This window comes from Myotis yumanensis, unplaced genomic scaffold (assembly GCF_028538775.1).
Source record: "Myotis yumanensis isolate MYYU_CA2020_CCGP unplaced genomic scaffold, mMyoYum1.0.hap1 SCAF_9, whole genome shotgun sequence".
Lineage (NCBI taxonomy): Eukaryota > Metazoa > Chordata > Mammalia > Chiroptera > Vespertilionidae > Myotis > Myotis yumanensis.
In genome coordinates, this window is record NW_027223760.1 from 65,133,790 (window position 1) to 65,149,520 (window position 15,731).

A 15,731-nucleotide genomic window follows, 5' to 3' on the forward strand; every position below is an offset into this window, starting at 1 on the left:
GGAGATGGGAGACTCCACCCAATCTGACATTTTGTTTAGGGAGGAACTAAGGCTCAGGGGATGTGATGAGTCTTCCCACAGGTCACACAATCAGCCAGTAGCAGGATGAGGACCCAAGTAAGTCTTCTCTTGACCTAATCCCTCTTGCTCTGTGACCTTTTATTCTAGAAAGTTCTGAAACTAAAGATATTCACATTCTTTTCTCTGACAGAGTAGCTAAGATCAGCTCTAAATTCCTCAGCTGCTGATGTGGGGCTCCGTGAGTAGACTGTTTGTGTTCGATGCATGATATGGAAATCATCTGGTCACCCACTGAAATAATTGCTTTTCTCTTTTAGTACAGAGACACATGGCCTAAGTCGCTGCTGAAATTTTAGACACATGAGCCCAGGTTTGGGACTTGGCAAGAGAATAGGCCAGATGGGAACTGTTGCTTGACAAATTGAAAGTCCTTTGTTTCGGAATGAACCAAACCTGGCTTCAGCTAATCTACAAAAAGAAGTGGGGGAGGGGCTATATTACAGAGCCCATTTTGATTTGATTTGATTTTTTTGGCACAGACTACTGTTTGCATCAATAAGCATTCTGGGTTTATCATATTAGCAGAATGACATCCCCCAAGCTCAAAACTGCAAGTGTAGCTTTGAGGGACTTCTTGGAGTGCTTATTTAAAGTATATTATTATAGGATTGAATGTCTCCGCAGGGGGCGCTACTTCATCCCAAGGCAACTGATGGATTTAAAAACAGATTAACCCAATAATATTTCGTCACCCCTCTTACAGTCTTTATTTAAATGGCTGACTATTTCAGTTAGCAGCAAACCTAGACCAGCTAAGATGGGCTGATTTCAGCAGGAGAATCAGTACTGATTAGTACTTCTCTGCTTTCTCAAAGTACTTTTATATGAAGACCTTACACTATTATAACCTACACAGGGAGTCAAAAAGAAAAAAATAGTGAATTGCCTCAATTTATAAAGCAAGGTAACTCAGAGTAAGAAAATGCCTGCAGAGGTCCTGGTTTTTATTTCCCTAGAGCTGCAGGCCGCATTGATTTCTTTCATGAATTTCAAAACATTTGCTATCTGGTTGTTCTCTTTCTAAATGAATTCAAGGTGATTCTACTTATGTTACCTTGGACGGCTTTTTGTTTAAAAGAGAGTCTGGTATTTGTGCATTTCCTACCTGTCAGGCTATCGATCCGGAATCTGTAGGGCAATTATGCATGTGCACAGCACAGGATCCACTCTGCTTTCTCCAGGCAGCCAATCTTGACATTTCTTACCCCGCGGCTTCCATCATGGACTCTGATCAAGGCTCTATACACTCTCAACAATACACACACACACACACACACGGACACACACACACACGGACACACGGACACGAACACCAGATTTTGCATTAAAGAAACTATTAATGTTGTTTTGGAATCTGATAAGATTTAGAAGCATAGGAGGTGCTACAACTGGCTCCCATAGAAAATATGAGACTTAAAAGATAAGCATGTTTGAGAATACCAAAAGTAGTTACCTAACGACTAAAAAGTCAAGATTGAGTTCTTCATTAGATTATTAGGCAATTAACTTTCTCAATAGAAGGTAACATAGAAACACTCATAGAATAAGGAACTACCTTGCAGGAAAGAACTAGAGAACTAGTCCAACCATCTTGTTTTACATTTGGTTGGGGAGGCAGCTTGGGACGCCAAACCCTATTATTCTTAACTTGCAGTTGAGAGTTCCTTTTCCGCTGGAAACTTGCCCCATGAATTTCTGTGGCCATTAGACTTTTATTTAGTCCTTATCAGCATCGTAATTATGTGTGTATGGGCTAGACAAGAGACTGATTGTTTTTCTCTACCGAGAATATTAATCGCCATTCATTTCCCAACCACAACATAGCTACTAGTAAATAACATAATTACTAACACATTACATTAAGAAATATGTCCATATCCACATATATCTTTAAATGATGGCCAGTTGTCACAGTACTTTCCAAGTTCCCACATTTTTACAGACCTTCACAACTCCTAGGGCCTCAGTTTCTATACTTACAACATACAGATTTATTAATAAAGTGCTATGCTCTCTACAGACAAAAATGCCACTGCAGTCATATGTTCTTTATGGGGCTTCGGTTATAGTCAGAGACACCACATGTACATAGTGGTGATTGGTGCTGTTTTATCGTGGAAGCAAAAGGTTTATTGTGAAATGATTTGGGGTGTGCCAAGAATTGTGGGCAGTTAGCTCCTTACAACTGCAGAAACCCAGAGAACGGAATTCCAAGTGTTTTCCTAAGGAAGGGGCAAAGAACACTTCGTGCCTGGGAAGTTGGGAAGTCGAACCTGCCTAGACAGGGGACTGCCCAGGGCACCGTGGGGGAAGCAGTGGAGACCAAGATGAAGCTTCTGAGAGGGCCACAAAGTGGAATTTTTCTTTCCCCCCGAAGCATAAGAAAGCAAGAAAGTCCTGTTGTTGGGTTTTGTTGGAAACACTTTCCTTATTTGTTGTTTCCTAGGTCACAGAAGGACAGTGTGGGTGGACGCACTAAAACTTGGAACTTGACTCCACTTTCTTAGCACCTTTGTCTGCATTACCTGCGGCTGAGAGTTTCTTCTTGGGGGGCAGGTGTCCAGCAGTTGTCATTTCAGAAAGGGGTCATTTCTGAGTCCCACTGAGAATTATGTGACATTTGGCAGCTGGGCTCGATATTCACACATTTAGGTTTCTTTTTCTCCTTTTCAGTTTTGTTTTGTTTGTTGTTTTTAACCTGGGGCTGCCTTCTATATAATGATCTAGAAGTAGCTTTCTTTACACATGCTATTTTAAGCAGAGGGGTAGCTGGTACAAGCAGGGGAAGCTGTCTGAATTTAAATGGGCATGAAATCAGAGAGGAAAGAATTCGTGTTTAGGGCTAAAATAAATTGTCCTATAAATAAAGTTGCCCCACTGACCCCGGAATTGACAAGGGTCACTTTTGGTTTTGACAGGGTCCCTGATCAATCACACTCATTTGGAAGCAGGAGGTAAAATTCACCTTGCTGACTGTTCTCAGATTTAGGAGCAATTTTCCTGTGCCATGAAGTGATTTATTCATTAATAATGCTAATTTCTTCCATAGATCTTTTTTTTTTTTTTTTTGTAAATTTGAAAGGGAGTAAGAAAAGCTCTGAAATGAGATTTTTTTGTTATTTATGTTACTCAACATTTGATTGCCTATAATGTATTTTGCTAATGAATGTGGAAATGGGAGGTATTGTTTAAAACAAGTTTTAAAAAAAAGTTTTAATCAACTTCTAGAATCCCAAACTTACTTTTCTAGGTGATAAATACATGCCTGGAAAGCCAAGCTCATATTGAAAGTGTAGCTACAACTTAATGACAGCAATGTTAAAACACCTTTCCTGTGTGCGTGTTTCTTTAACGTCTCCTATGAGCATAATGCCTGGCAGCCACTAATGAGCACAGGCCAGAGAGAGGGTGTTATGTATCACAACTGTAAAATGGCTTATTTGAGATAGTGCTATGTTTCTAGTTTACTTTTATCAAGTGGAAGCACCTTGGAACCAACCATCTCTTCTAAGTATTTGTAGGCAATGGTGCCAAGTAAATTATTCTGCAAAGTCATGGGCTTGTCATTTGAATTACCACATTAAGTGGAAATCTAAGGCACGTATTTAAGTGAATAAGAAAAATTCACATACAAACCACAACACCCTGCTGATGGCGGGAGGGGGAGGGGGCGCAGAGGAAGACTTTATAGACTGAAATTAGCCAAACTAGTTAATGAACCCATGAAATTAATTCTATCATGATCCAGAATTTCATGGCCCCATTCCTCCCTGGGCTGACCTCACCAACCATCCAGAACCAATATTTGTGCCAGGTGCCTCCATGCCTCCTGCTAAGTAGGCATCAGGCAGGGGATGTGCTCTGTTGAACTATAGCCCATTTGGAACTTCGGGGAAATCTGATGGTAGATTGGTCAGCTTATCCTGAGAGTATTTCAGATGGAAGCCCTACAAGTCTTCCATTGTGTCACATTCACCTTCTTATCAACCTGACCTTGTCAGACAGTGTAAAGATGATAATTACCGTAACTAAATTTTATTGTGTGCTTACTATGTGCTAGGCATTGTTCTGAGTGTTTTACATCTACGACCTCATTTAATCCTCACGACAACTCAAAGAACTTTGTGCTGTTCTGATCCCCATCTTATAAACAATGTTACTGGAGCTCACTGGGTTACATCACCTGCCTGGATCCCCTCAGTGAGTGTAGAGTGGAGATTCCCACCCAAGGAACCTGGCCCCAGAGTAAACCTAAGCGGTGGACTCTGCACTTTTGCTAGGACCCAGCTCTTGAATGGAAACCTAGCCTCTGCAGAAAGTCCCGGGAAAACGTGAGGGCCAAAGTGAAGGCAAGCTACACATTTCCAGGCAAATCCTGTTAAGTAATATTCCTAATGCCATTCAGACATAACAGAAAAGTTCACCAATTTCACTGTTGGAAGTGCACGGGGCCTTAGGTTTGTGTTCACTGATCTTCTCAACCTGGCTCTCCTACGTCTCTTTCCAGAATGAAGTGTCTATGTTGAAAAATGAGGTGGCGCAGCTGAAACAGTTGTTGCTAACACATAAAGATTGCCCAATAACAGCCATGCAGAAAGAGTCGCAAGGATATCTAAGTAAGTCATTGACTTTCTTGCTGTTTTTAATGTTCAGTGTTTTGCCTCTAATTTTGCATTCAATTGTATTGAAAGAGCAAGAGTAAAGTGTAGGTTGTACATCCAGGCAGACACACTAGAACTTGGATGGCTGCCAGACAATGCCACCAGAGGCAGGCCTCTTTTCTAACCCCCGGGCATCACCATGCCCACCACCTCCCAATAATTTCTGGCTAGACTTTCCCTGGCTTTTCACATTATAAAACCCTACCAAATTCCAACTCTGCAACCAGTAGAAAAATGGCCTGCTGGCGCCCAATTACCATGGGCTAGCAATCTTCCAGAGAAATCCATGAGCTGGCAAACAGGCCTTGGGTGTATCACACCCAGTGCCTCAGGATATGCAGCATGTTGTTCACTGAGCTAAAAAACTGGTGACCTTACCTCAGTTTATCAATACATAAAGTGGATCCCTTTTCTTAGACCCCAAGTTCTGCAGCTGGAATGTCAGTATATTGGTTAACTATTAGTTGAGTAGTGGGGGGTGGGAGGTGCAGGGACTCATGGCTGAAGGTCAATTTATTTTCAAATAATTTTTTAGATTGAGCAACACAGAGTCTCCCACCACATGTGAGTATTTTTCCACATTTGATGTATGGACGGCTATTTGAAAATACCAGGTGGGGAACGTCACATCCCGAGACTCAAACACATCGAACCATTCTGCTGATCTAGAAAGCATGGCTTTGCTTGTAGCTCTAAACTGGGAAGGCATAGCTTTGTGACTACCGTTTAAAGTTCTGAAATTAACCCCCAGGAGAACATGTGTGAAAACACTTCTATTTCTAGTAATCGTCTAGTAGTATTTTTCTAGACTTGAGTAGTCCACAAGTCACCCAGGAAAGAGCTATATTGGGGTGTGTGTGTGTTTTTTCCTAGGTCCGGAGAGCAGCCCTCCCGCGAGCCCGGTCCCCGCTTGCTCCCAGCAGCAGGTCATCCAGCATAACACCATCACCACGTCCTCGGCGGTCAGCGAGGTGGTGGGAAGCTCCACCCTCAGCCAGCTCACCACTCACAGAACAGACCTGAATCCGATCCTTTAAAAACCAGGGCTCAGACCTTGCCTCCAAGAAGAGCTGCCGCGTCCCATGCGTCCTTTCCTCGAAGGGCATTTTTAGAATTAACTCAGACCTGGAAGACTCCTCAGCTCTTCAGAGACTGGCTTTCATTTTTACAGTCATCATGGAAATTTTGTCTTTTATACTTAGTTCTATGAGAAAAAAGGGAGTTATGCAATTACTATCTATCAGCTTGGGAAATGCTTTGGTGCTTTTCTCCAGTTTTCTGGTACCAGTTACATGTTTATAAACTGAATGCTTTCTGTATATAGTCATGGTTTCATTAGCAGTCCAACCCTTTGCCTGAGACATTGACTCTTGTTAAGCCGCAGCTTATAGCCAAAATGAGGCATGCTTAGATGTCAACAGATGCAAGGCAACTGGGTGAGATGTCTGATGACATCATAGTCCGTGTTGAGCTTGTGCTGTGATGTCACCAGAATCCCAGATAAACACAGAGCCTTTTCCACAGCTTTGTTTCTCTTACTATAAAAAGTGTAAGATCCATTGATGTCCAAATAACGCCACCAGGCATCTCCCCACCCCTCCTGCTCCCCTTGGCCCACTTCCTCCAATGCCCACTTCCTTCTCCGTTTCCACTCCTTGCTGGGCTCCCTGTTTACTCTATATCTTTACTTTCTTCTGCTTCATTTTTCTCCCTTGAGCATTGCATGTAAAGAAGAAAATACTGTTTAAAGAAAAAAATAAAAGCAAACCTCAGCAATGTGGACCTAGCCATTGCTTCCCTTGCCCTTGACCCGCAGCTGGAGTTCATTCAACTCGTGCTTCTTACAAAATAGTAACCAGGAGATGTTTAATGTGCCTGATTTAATGTTTTTAATAATCAGAGCAAATAAAAAGTGGCTTAGCCATAGGTGAAGCACTGTTGAGTGCCAGCTGTGGAGACACTAGGGAAGGGAGCCATGTAAGCCTCGATTGTGAAAGTCCAAATCATGATGCGAGGCTAAAACATCACACCCTCAAATCACAGCTGGTTTTATATGGCCTGTCTATAACGTCAAAAACCCATGTACTATATAATAATTCAGAAGGGCTCTATTCACTACACACATTACATTGTTCAGTCATCAGCTACTAATAGCCTAAGATTTATTGTTGTGTGTGTTTTTTCTTAAGCCTATGGAACCAGCTTTGCTGTTCTGGTGGGTGAAAGTAGATGAACTAGTGGAGGAACAAAGAGAGAAAGAAAACCTAATGTTCCATTGGGGCACTTCCCGCCCTCCCACGGCAGTGAAAGAAAGGACCCCATGGACATGGCTACTCCACTCTCCTGAACAATTCTGATTTACATTTTCAACAACTTTTGTGGAATTGCCCATTATACAAAGCAGATAGTTCCAAACCACAGTTGTGCCTCCTTGAATCAAGCCATTCTGTGCTAATGTTTTAATATCACATCTCACAAATAACCAGGCTAATGTTTCTCTTTAGCAGTCTAGACAGGTGCTGGTGTTTCATCTCCATTTGAATGCTTGACCTCCTAACATGAGTGTGTGTGTATGTGTGTGTGTGTGTGTGCGTGTGTGTTCATGGGATTTAAAGGAATAGTATTTTACAAAAGGTGTAGCTTTTATAAGAGTTCAGAAAAAGGAAGGACGTGTGTGTTTTTTCTCTCACTATAGTGTAAGAATCTATTTTGGAGAAAAGAGAAAATATGAGAGCTGTGAAGCATGATTTTTATAACTAGTTTCAGTTTTATCTACTAACTTACTTTTTAAATCAGTATTTATCAACAATCTTTTCATGTATGCAGTGCTTTCGAAAGAAACTTTTGAGTATCCAGTGAAACTCATGACTTGGATATATGGTCTAAAAATCAAAGCAAAAACAAACAAAAAAAAAGAAAACAAAAAAAAAGAAAAGGAAAAAAAAGAAAAATGTAAACAAAAAGGATTTTCTATTATATTTTAGACAAACATATCATTTTTAAGTATTTTAAATACTGAATTCAAGGTTGTTTTTTGTTTTGTCTTGGTTTGAATCCCAGCAGTAACAGTTGAGTGGTTTAACCTAACTGGCTTCCTAAGAAACATTGAAGATTTAGCTAAAAAAGAAGTTAACATTCTTATCTCTTTATTGAAATGAAAAATAATTTTTTCATAACTCCTGCCTAGGACTATCTATGTGTCCCTCTACAAAGGAAAAAGAGCTCATTGAAATGTTTGTTTGGGGTTTTTTTTAATTTTATTTTTTTGCTTTAAGTAAACAAAAACTTTTCTTTCTTTACTGCATGCATAGCACTTACGAAATGGATTTTTAAAAAATCCACTGGTGATACCAGAATGTCCAGGGAGTGGGTTGTCACTAAAATTATGGTTTACTGTTGTTCCACCTCTTGACTGAAATATTTAGTTGCTAAACCCAAAGCCTCTGCAGTTAAGAACTTGCCTGAGTTTCCTTAATTCAGCAACTTGACAGTTTGACTGATGTGCATTATATATAGCTCAATTATGTCTGTTCTTTATGCTAAGTAGGCGAACCAGCCACACACGTTGGCCAACGGGCCTCAGCGTATAATTAGAAGGAACTGTCTTCTTGTTACACGCAGGGCCGTTAGGTGTGTTCATTAGCAATGTGGAAACAGTCAATGGAAGATGCCAGCGTGTTCTCAGGGCTTGAAATCCCAAACAGAAAGGCTCATTGGTCACATCCAACACTCGGCTTATCAATATGAAGCGATTTCCCTGGAAGGCCCAGCTTTCTCCGGACTGTGGAGCAATCAGTCCTCCCTCTTGCCCTACACTTTTTGCCAATCTGGGAAAATGTCTTTCTCCCCCATTCTTCTATCCCACTGAATTACTGGTCACCCCTCCATAATTTCATGAATCGATTGCAGCGATCTTCAGAGCATTCACCCCGAGGGCTCTGCAGCGCTGCCCTCCTCGCTCCCTTGGCATATTTTTATTGGCAGGATGTGCTTCTGAAGTCACTGCCAGCCTACCTGGAAATTTCTACTTTTTTCCTCCCCTGCCTTTTGTGATGGGAGTTAACACCTTCGAAAAGTACACCTGGTAGTGTTTCTACCCGCTGAGTCCTTCCCGAAACTGAGGCATCCACATCTGAATTGTTTCTCCTTAACAACATAGGCAGAGACAGGTATGGTGGAAATCCTAGCCTTGGATGAATGCACTTGTTTCAAAGCCAGGTGTTAGGTCAGAAGTCTTCCCAATACCCTCCCACCCACCCTGCTCCCACCTCCAAGTCAATGTCCTCAAGTCACCATCTCAGCACAGCTTGTAGGAGCCGGTATGTGCTGTCACTGCGTGGTTAGCATGAGGGTGACTGACGTGGGGCAAATGCTCTTTGGAGCCTATTCGGTCAAACGCAGCAAGTACCCAATAGAGGGGCATCAACGGTGAACGTTCAGGTGGTGGTTGCCTCTTGGTGAGGCACATTTGAGTGTGTCTGTTGATTCGTCATTTGAAATCTTAAACTAGCTGCAGTGAAAGACCAGCCCTGGGCTGGGGGTGGGGTAGGTTAAGCTTCAGCAACAGCTATAAATCTAGCCATTTGGTTAGAATAGAATGTGCTTTCTGGTTAATAAAGATCATCTAAGAAAATATATATGTATGTATGTGTGTATACAGTGGAAGTCAAGGACCAAAGCAAAATTTGAACAGGAATCTATTAATTTAGAATTTTATAAGATATTTATTAATAAATGTTATTTTTAAACATTCCATTTGAACAGTATTCTTCTGTAGGATCTACTTGTTTTTAAAGTATTAGCTCATAATAAACTACTCTAGTGTATGTAGTCTCGTTTTTCAGGGTTTCAATGGCCGTGCTCCATCATTTGGTGGAAATGTTTGCTTGGACCTCTTTGCATAGAAATATCAAGGATTATTATTGCTCTGTGAGTTATTTTTTTAATCTATGTTCTGAACAGCTTTTTTTTAAAAAAAAAAACACAACATTTATCCCTTTGTGCATGTGTAAAGTAAGCTCTCCCCTTTAGGGAGCACAGTTCAGCTAAAGGGAATCAGTAACTACAACTGGAATACTTTCTTGTAAAAGCGTAAAAACAACTTCATCTCTGTGTCTCTCCACCCAACCCCAATTTCCCAAAGTGCTTTGCACTATTCAGCTCTCTCAGTGCTCTTTGTGTCCCTTCTCAAACAATGCAGTAGCTTTAAGCCACTCAACGCCATTATGCAGTCTATCTGAGAAGGAAAAGGAAACAACCCATTTAAATTTGAATACAACTGTGCCTATGCGAACAGTAGCAATTTAGAACCTCTCTTCTGCTTAAAATAATTTATATTTTAAAGTTGCACTTTAGCTTTTCTGATCCCTTTCTCTTGTTCTCTCTTGAACCTCCACCTTGTCCTCAAGCTTGCCTTCCCTCTTCCCTCTTCACTGAACCCCACCCCTTCCTCCCAGGCTCTGAGCTGCATCATTTAACATACTTTATGTAATATTTGCACCAGGTACATTTGCGTGTGGTCCTAAGTAGCCTAGCGAAGATTTGCTGCTCACATTGCCTAGATGAAGCCTGCTACGAGAATGCGCAGGAGAAGAGCCAGTTTATACTCTACCTTTATTCACAGCATGTTTTTGTAAAGTGTTATATTATGCAACAGATGTGAGGCAGCAGCTAAGCTACACTTAAGAATGTTCTATCTTATCCTCCAAACCAAAGTGTCCTGAATGAGCAGGAGACTTGTTGTGCGCATCATGGTGCACAATGGACTGTTGTCCTAGCCATGGTCTCTCTGAGGCTGCTGAAATAGCAGTGGTCCTTTCTAGTCCATTCCTAGGTCTCAAAAATGCAATGTTGCCTTGTAACAAAATTAGGGACAGCGCCTTTATTTTACAATTGTAATCTAAGAAAGGACAAGAAGACACTGAAGCAATAAACTTACAAGTAAACTCCAATACCAAAACAAAGAGAAGAAAAAATAAACCTTCGCTCATCGTGTTGTGAAAATAAAAAAGTGTATGTCCATTCAAAATATTTTACTATTTCTTGTGGAGTTTCTCAGTGATGTAATGCTTATAGCCAAATTGCTTAAAGAGTGTTTATATATTTTTTCCTTATAAATTGTCTATTTTTAAATAAAAACTATTTAACCACACATTGAAGAGGGGGGTAAGGCCAAATTGCCAGCATTCGTTTCAAGGTGAATATTCTTCCGTGGCACTCTGATACCTTTCCAAGCATATCATCAGAGGGAATCAATCATTATCAGCCATTCAATGTAGACCAACTTACAGTATCTAACTCAGTAGTAGTCAGGATTTAGAAAGCTCTTCTTAAGCTATTTGAGAATTTCTTGCATTGAGTTTCATATTATAGAACTTTATAGAACGTTTGTTTTTACAGAGTTATGGTAGCCTCAGGACAGAGAATGTGGAGCCTGAATGAAGTAGCTTTAAGTGCATCATTAAAGTCATATCACACTAAGCTCCCCAGGCTGGTGTGCTCCTTTAGAATGCCAGTGCTCTGGACACTTAGGAGGTCGAGAAAGGTATCTCAGTGCTGAAGTGGAGGGCATTCAGAGAAAGGACCCTTGCCAGCCGGCCAGTAAAAAAAAAAAAGGACCTACCTACCCTCTTTCCTTCTACGTTCTGCTAAATCACACCTGCCTCACAGAGAGAGGGCTTCTGCCTTTGAGGCTTGTCTGGAAGAAAAAATAAGCTTTGAAATGTTCTCCTTGGGGAGGACATGGGGTTTGGGATCTTCTGGAAAAGCCCAGAAAAAAAATGGCTTGGTTCAAACACAATATTCCAGGGCAATTGGAATATAGATATTGTTGCAAAAAGAGAACTAAAAGAGAAAAGTTTAGCATTGTACAAAGTAAGTGTTAACTAAGGAAGTCCCCCCAAAAAGGTGCTGTCACTTTAAGTTCTAGACTGGGGGGTTGTTTGTAATTGTAAACAGCAAAGCATTTGTGTTTGTTTGTCTATTTGTAAAACAACCACCTTCCTTACTGGAAGGAGAAAACAATTTTGGGGTACATACCTGTAAATATTTGCTGCAGCATTTAATATGTTTAATTTTATGTTAAGCTTTTTGTTGCATAGTGAACACATTATTGTTACCAATGGACAATGAGTTCATTAAGACTGTTCAACTAGGTCAGATTTTTACATCTCTTTTTAGCAAGAAGAGACAAGATTTTGTGCATTTGTACAAATGTTAATATCACTGCAATTCCAATATAATAAAGCACTCAAATGCAAATAATATACCTAACCTTTGTACGGTGAAATTTGGGTTTGGGGAAAAACGACGTCTATTCTACACGCGATCTCATTCATGCCCTGTAAGCCACGACTTAATCTCTCAGAGTCACCATTATCAGGGACAAAAGAAGGTGAGACTTTCTTCTTCTCAGACCATCATGACACTTCCTTCCACTTCCTCTTCCATCCAACTTCCCAACTGAGGCTGCCAGTCTGACTCACTCACAGTGGGTTGGCCGTACAACTAAACTTCACTTAGGGGTGAGCAGATTTTAACAATCAAGAAATGCAGCCAGCATAAATTCACGTTCAAGTTTTATTTAGGAACCAAGAATCACAGGCTGGCTCCTCAGGCAATCAAATCCCGGAGTTCTTTGCTTGACCTCCAGGGAATTTCTCCAGAGGAAGCCTAAGGATGGTCTTGGCCCCTTTGTGCATGCCCGTTTCTAGATATCCACCTACTTCCTTCCTCTTTCTTCCTCTTCTTTGTTCTCATAAAACTGTTCCTTCAGTCCCTCTCCTCTTTCTCTTACACTAACTCTCTGCTCCATCAGCACAGCGAGAATCCAGCCATCATTTTTCACCCACTACTTTATTGTTACAGCTCCATCTAAGCTACCAGCATCTCTCTCCTGAATTATTGCAATTTTCTCCTACCTGGCAGCCAGAGGAAGCCTTTGAAAATGAATGTCAGACCTTGTCCCTCCACTGCTAAAACCCTACAAGGACTCCTCCCCTCATTCAGAGCAAAAGTAAGTTCCTTACCACCAACTCCCACAAAGACCATACCTGGCCCCCCCACCCCCCACCCCCGCCCCCGCCCCTGTTCATTCCCTGAGCTTATCTCCTGCCATTTTCTGCCCCCTCACACCTCTCCAGCTTCATCAATATCTTTAAGGTTCCTCAAATACCCCTTGCACCATCCACCTGAATGCCTTTGTACATGCCCTTGTTTATTCCTCTACTCAGAATATCCCTGCCCCGCCCCCCCAAAGTCGGCATAATTCACCTGTCTCCCTCTCAGTTAAGCCCTTCCTGGCCATCCTATATGAAATTATATCACCCTCCCTCTTTATTCTCCTGTCTTGCCCAGACTATGTTTTCCATTGCATTCCCCACCATCTAACATAATTTACATTTAGTTGTTATGTTGAATTGTCTGTCTCCCCCAAGTAGAATGTAAGCTCCACAAGAGCAAGGGCATTCTCTGTTTTGTTCACCCTTGTGACCCAAGACCTGGAACAGTGGATACACAATGGGCGCACAATAAACATCCGGGGAATGAATGGTCTGTCGTTTCCTTTCTGTTTTCTCCAACCCATCCCCCTGGTCCTGTGGCCATAGGACATGTCCTCTGACACCTAGCCTGACAGTGAGACAGGATATTTGAAATCGGGACAGGAACAACAATTTGGGGAGGAGGCTGGAAGTGATTGCTGTTCTAATGGCAACCCCATCTGTTACATTTACATTTAAACCAAGCAGTACTCTCACAGTCCCCAAGCGAGTCTTTCTAATGCCCATCCCACGCTCATTTGTAATTTCAAAGCCATTACTATTGGTTAAAAAAAAATTGTTCTGAGCCCACATTTACAGTTTGCAGAGAGACAACTTTAATCCTTGTCCTATCTTCCTCCCTGGGTGTCTCTGGATCTTCACAATGTCCTTTTATCTGACACTTGCTCTTGTAGTTGGTTATTGGTTGGTTACTGGATCACCTTTTGCTTTATATATTTTCTTATCCAATAAAAACAGGTGTGTTTTTTAATCAAGATAACCTGCTTTGTGGTTTGGGACCTGAGGATCTTCATTATGAGACCATAAAATTGTGGAGCACGATGGGCGCCCCGCCCCCCCTTTAAAGTAGTTGAGCACAAGATACTGTGTGAGGCCTGTTCCCATGGCAGTAATGCTGACTTCATCAAAACAAGCATGGGAATTAGGCTGCAAAAGAGAAAAAAAATACTGGTTTTCAAAATATAAAGAGAGTTCCAGACTTGTACACCTCAGAAGCTACTGCCTTTCGGCAACTGTAAATGGTTGGATGAATTATAAGATTTAAAAAATAGTCTTTTAGGAGTTAGACCTAGAAAAACATCATCATCATCATCATAACATCATCATCATCATCATCATTGAAAATAGTGATATTTAAACTTGGGAATTAAGTCAGAAAGCTTTTTGTCACTAAGGTTCATCTTTGATGTTGTCAGCTACTGTGTTTTTGCTCACATCGAATTCCCTGTACCAAAGGGAGGCTGACTCATAGCAACTGTCAGGAATCTCCCCTATATCTTTTGAAATCAACATTACTACAACATGGACCCAAGGGGTTTACAAGGACTCCCATAAGGCATCTGTACTTTCTCGGGAAAAGAGCTGCCTACACATTTGTTTAAATGAATAAAAAACCGAAAGATCCTGCCTTCACAACATAGTCCAATTTCTCAATACTCCTTTTTTATATTGATACATTTATTTATTTTTTTATTTTCATTGAATTTATTAGGGTGACATTGTTTAATAAAATATATAGGTTTCAAGTGTACAATTCCATAATACATCATCTAGCAAGGAAATTATTCTGAATATTTAAACATGATTGTATTACACTTACACAGGATAAGTCCTTGATCACCTTAAGTTTTGTATCATCTATGGCTCTCCCTTCCCCTAGCCTTTCTCTTTGATTTAATCTGTCAAGCATTTATTTAGCACTTACTGTGTGCTAGTACTCTGAAGAGCACAAAGGTGATTTAACCAAGTGCTGGCAGAGGGTGCAGAATAATGATTTTCCGAAACCAGATGGACAAAAGGCCAGGCCTGTTTGGGTCATATGCTGGGAGGATGGTGTATCCAGTGTGGCAGGAGTGAAGGAAACTGAAGCAAGACGGCAGAGGTCTAAGGAATGTAAACCTTAAGCAACAGACAACAGGAAACCATCAAGATATTGAGGCCAAGTGTGGTCTGAGAAACGAGTTAATGTTATAATGTTTCCCGGTTTGCAAAGTGCTTTCACATATTCCCATTCATGTTGTCAGCAAATTAATTATGAATAGGTACCAAGCAGGTTTCAGCTAGAGCAGTGGTTCTCAACCTTGGCTGCACATTAGAATCACCTGGGAATCTTTTTAAAATCCTGATGTCTGGGCCTCATCCTCCGGAAATTCTGTTTCTTTGTTATGGGGTGGGGCCACAACATTAGTAACAAAGAAACAGAATTTCCAGAGGATGAGGCCCAGACATCAGGATTTTAAAAAGATCCCCAGGTGATTCTAATGTGCAGCCAAGGTTGAGAATCACTGAGCTAGAGGAACTTTCCTGCCTTCAGAGTAGCAGGACAGAACCTGGGCTCTGGCATCAAACTGCCTGGCTGTTGCTGGGCTCCACTGCTTCCTAGTTGTCCGACCTTGGGCAAGGTCTTTAACCTCTCTGGGCCTCAGTTTCCTTATATGCAAAATGGGGATAATAACATCTACTTCATGGAGTTACTGTAGGGATTAAATGGAAAAAAAAATGACCATATTTTATATATACACATACATATATACACACTAGAGGCCTGGTGCACAAAAATTTATGCATTCGGTGGGGGTGGGCGGTCCCTCAGCCCTGCCTGTGCCCCCTTGCAGTCTGGGACCCCTTGGGGGATGTCCACCTGCTGGCTTAAGCCCACTCCCTGGGGGGATCGGGCCTAAGCTGGCAGTCAGACATCCCTCTGGCAGCC

The 15,731-nt window shown here is 41.4% G+C and overlaps 1 protein-coding gene across 1 annotated transcript in view; it reads left to right on the plus strand.

Annotated features, from left to right (window-relative positions):
• LOC139016446 (cyclic AMP-responsive element-binding protein 5) overlaps positions 1–12,795 on the plus strand; it is a 132,000-nt gene extending 119,205 nt beyond the window's left edge. The window contains exons 6-7 of the mRNA XM_070424491.1: positions 4,589–4,697; positions 5,616–12,795. Coding sequence (XP_070280592.1) covers positions 4,589–4,697; positions 5,616–5,779 — 273 coding nt within the window. The 3' untranslated portion in view covers positions 5,780–12,795. The remainder of the gene's footprint in view (positions 1–4,588; positions 4,698–5,615) is intronic.
• Positions 12,796–15,731: the final 2,936 nt, after the last annotated feature.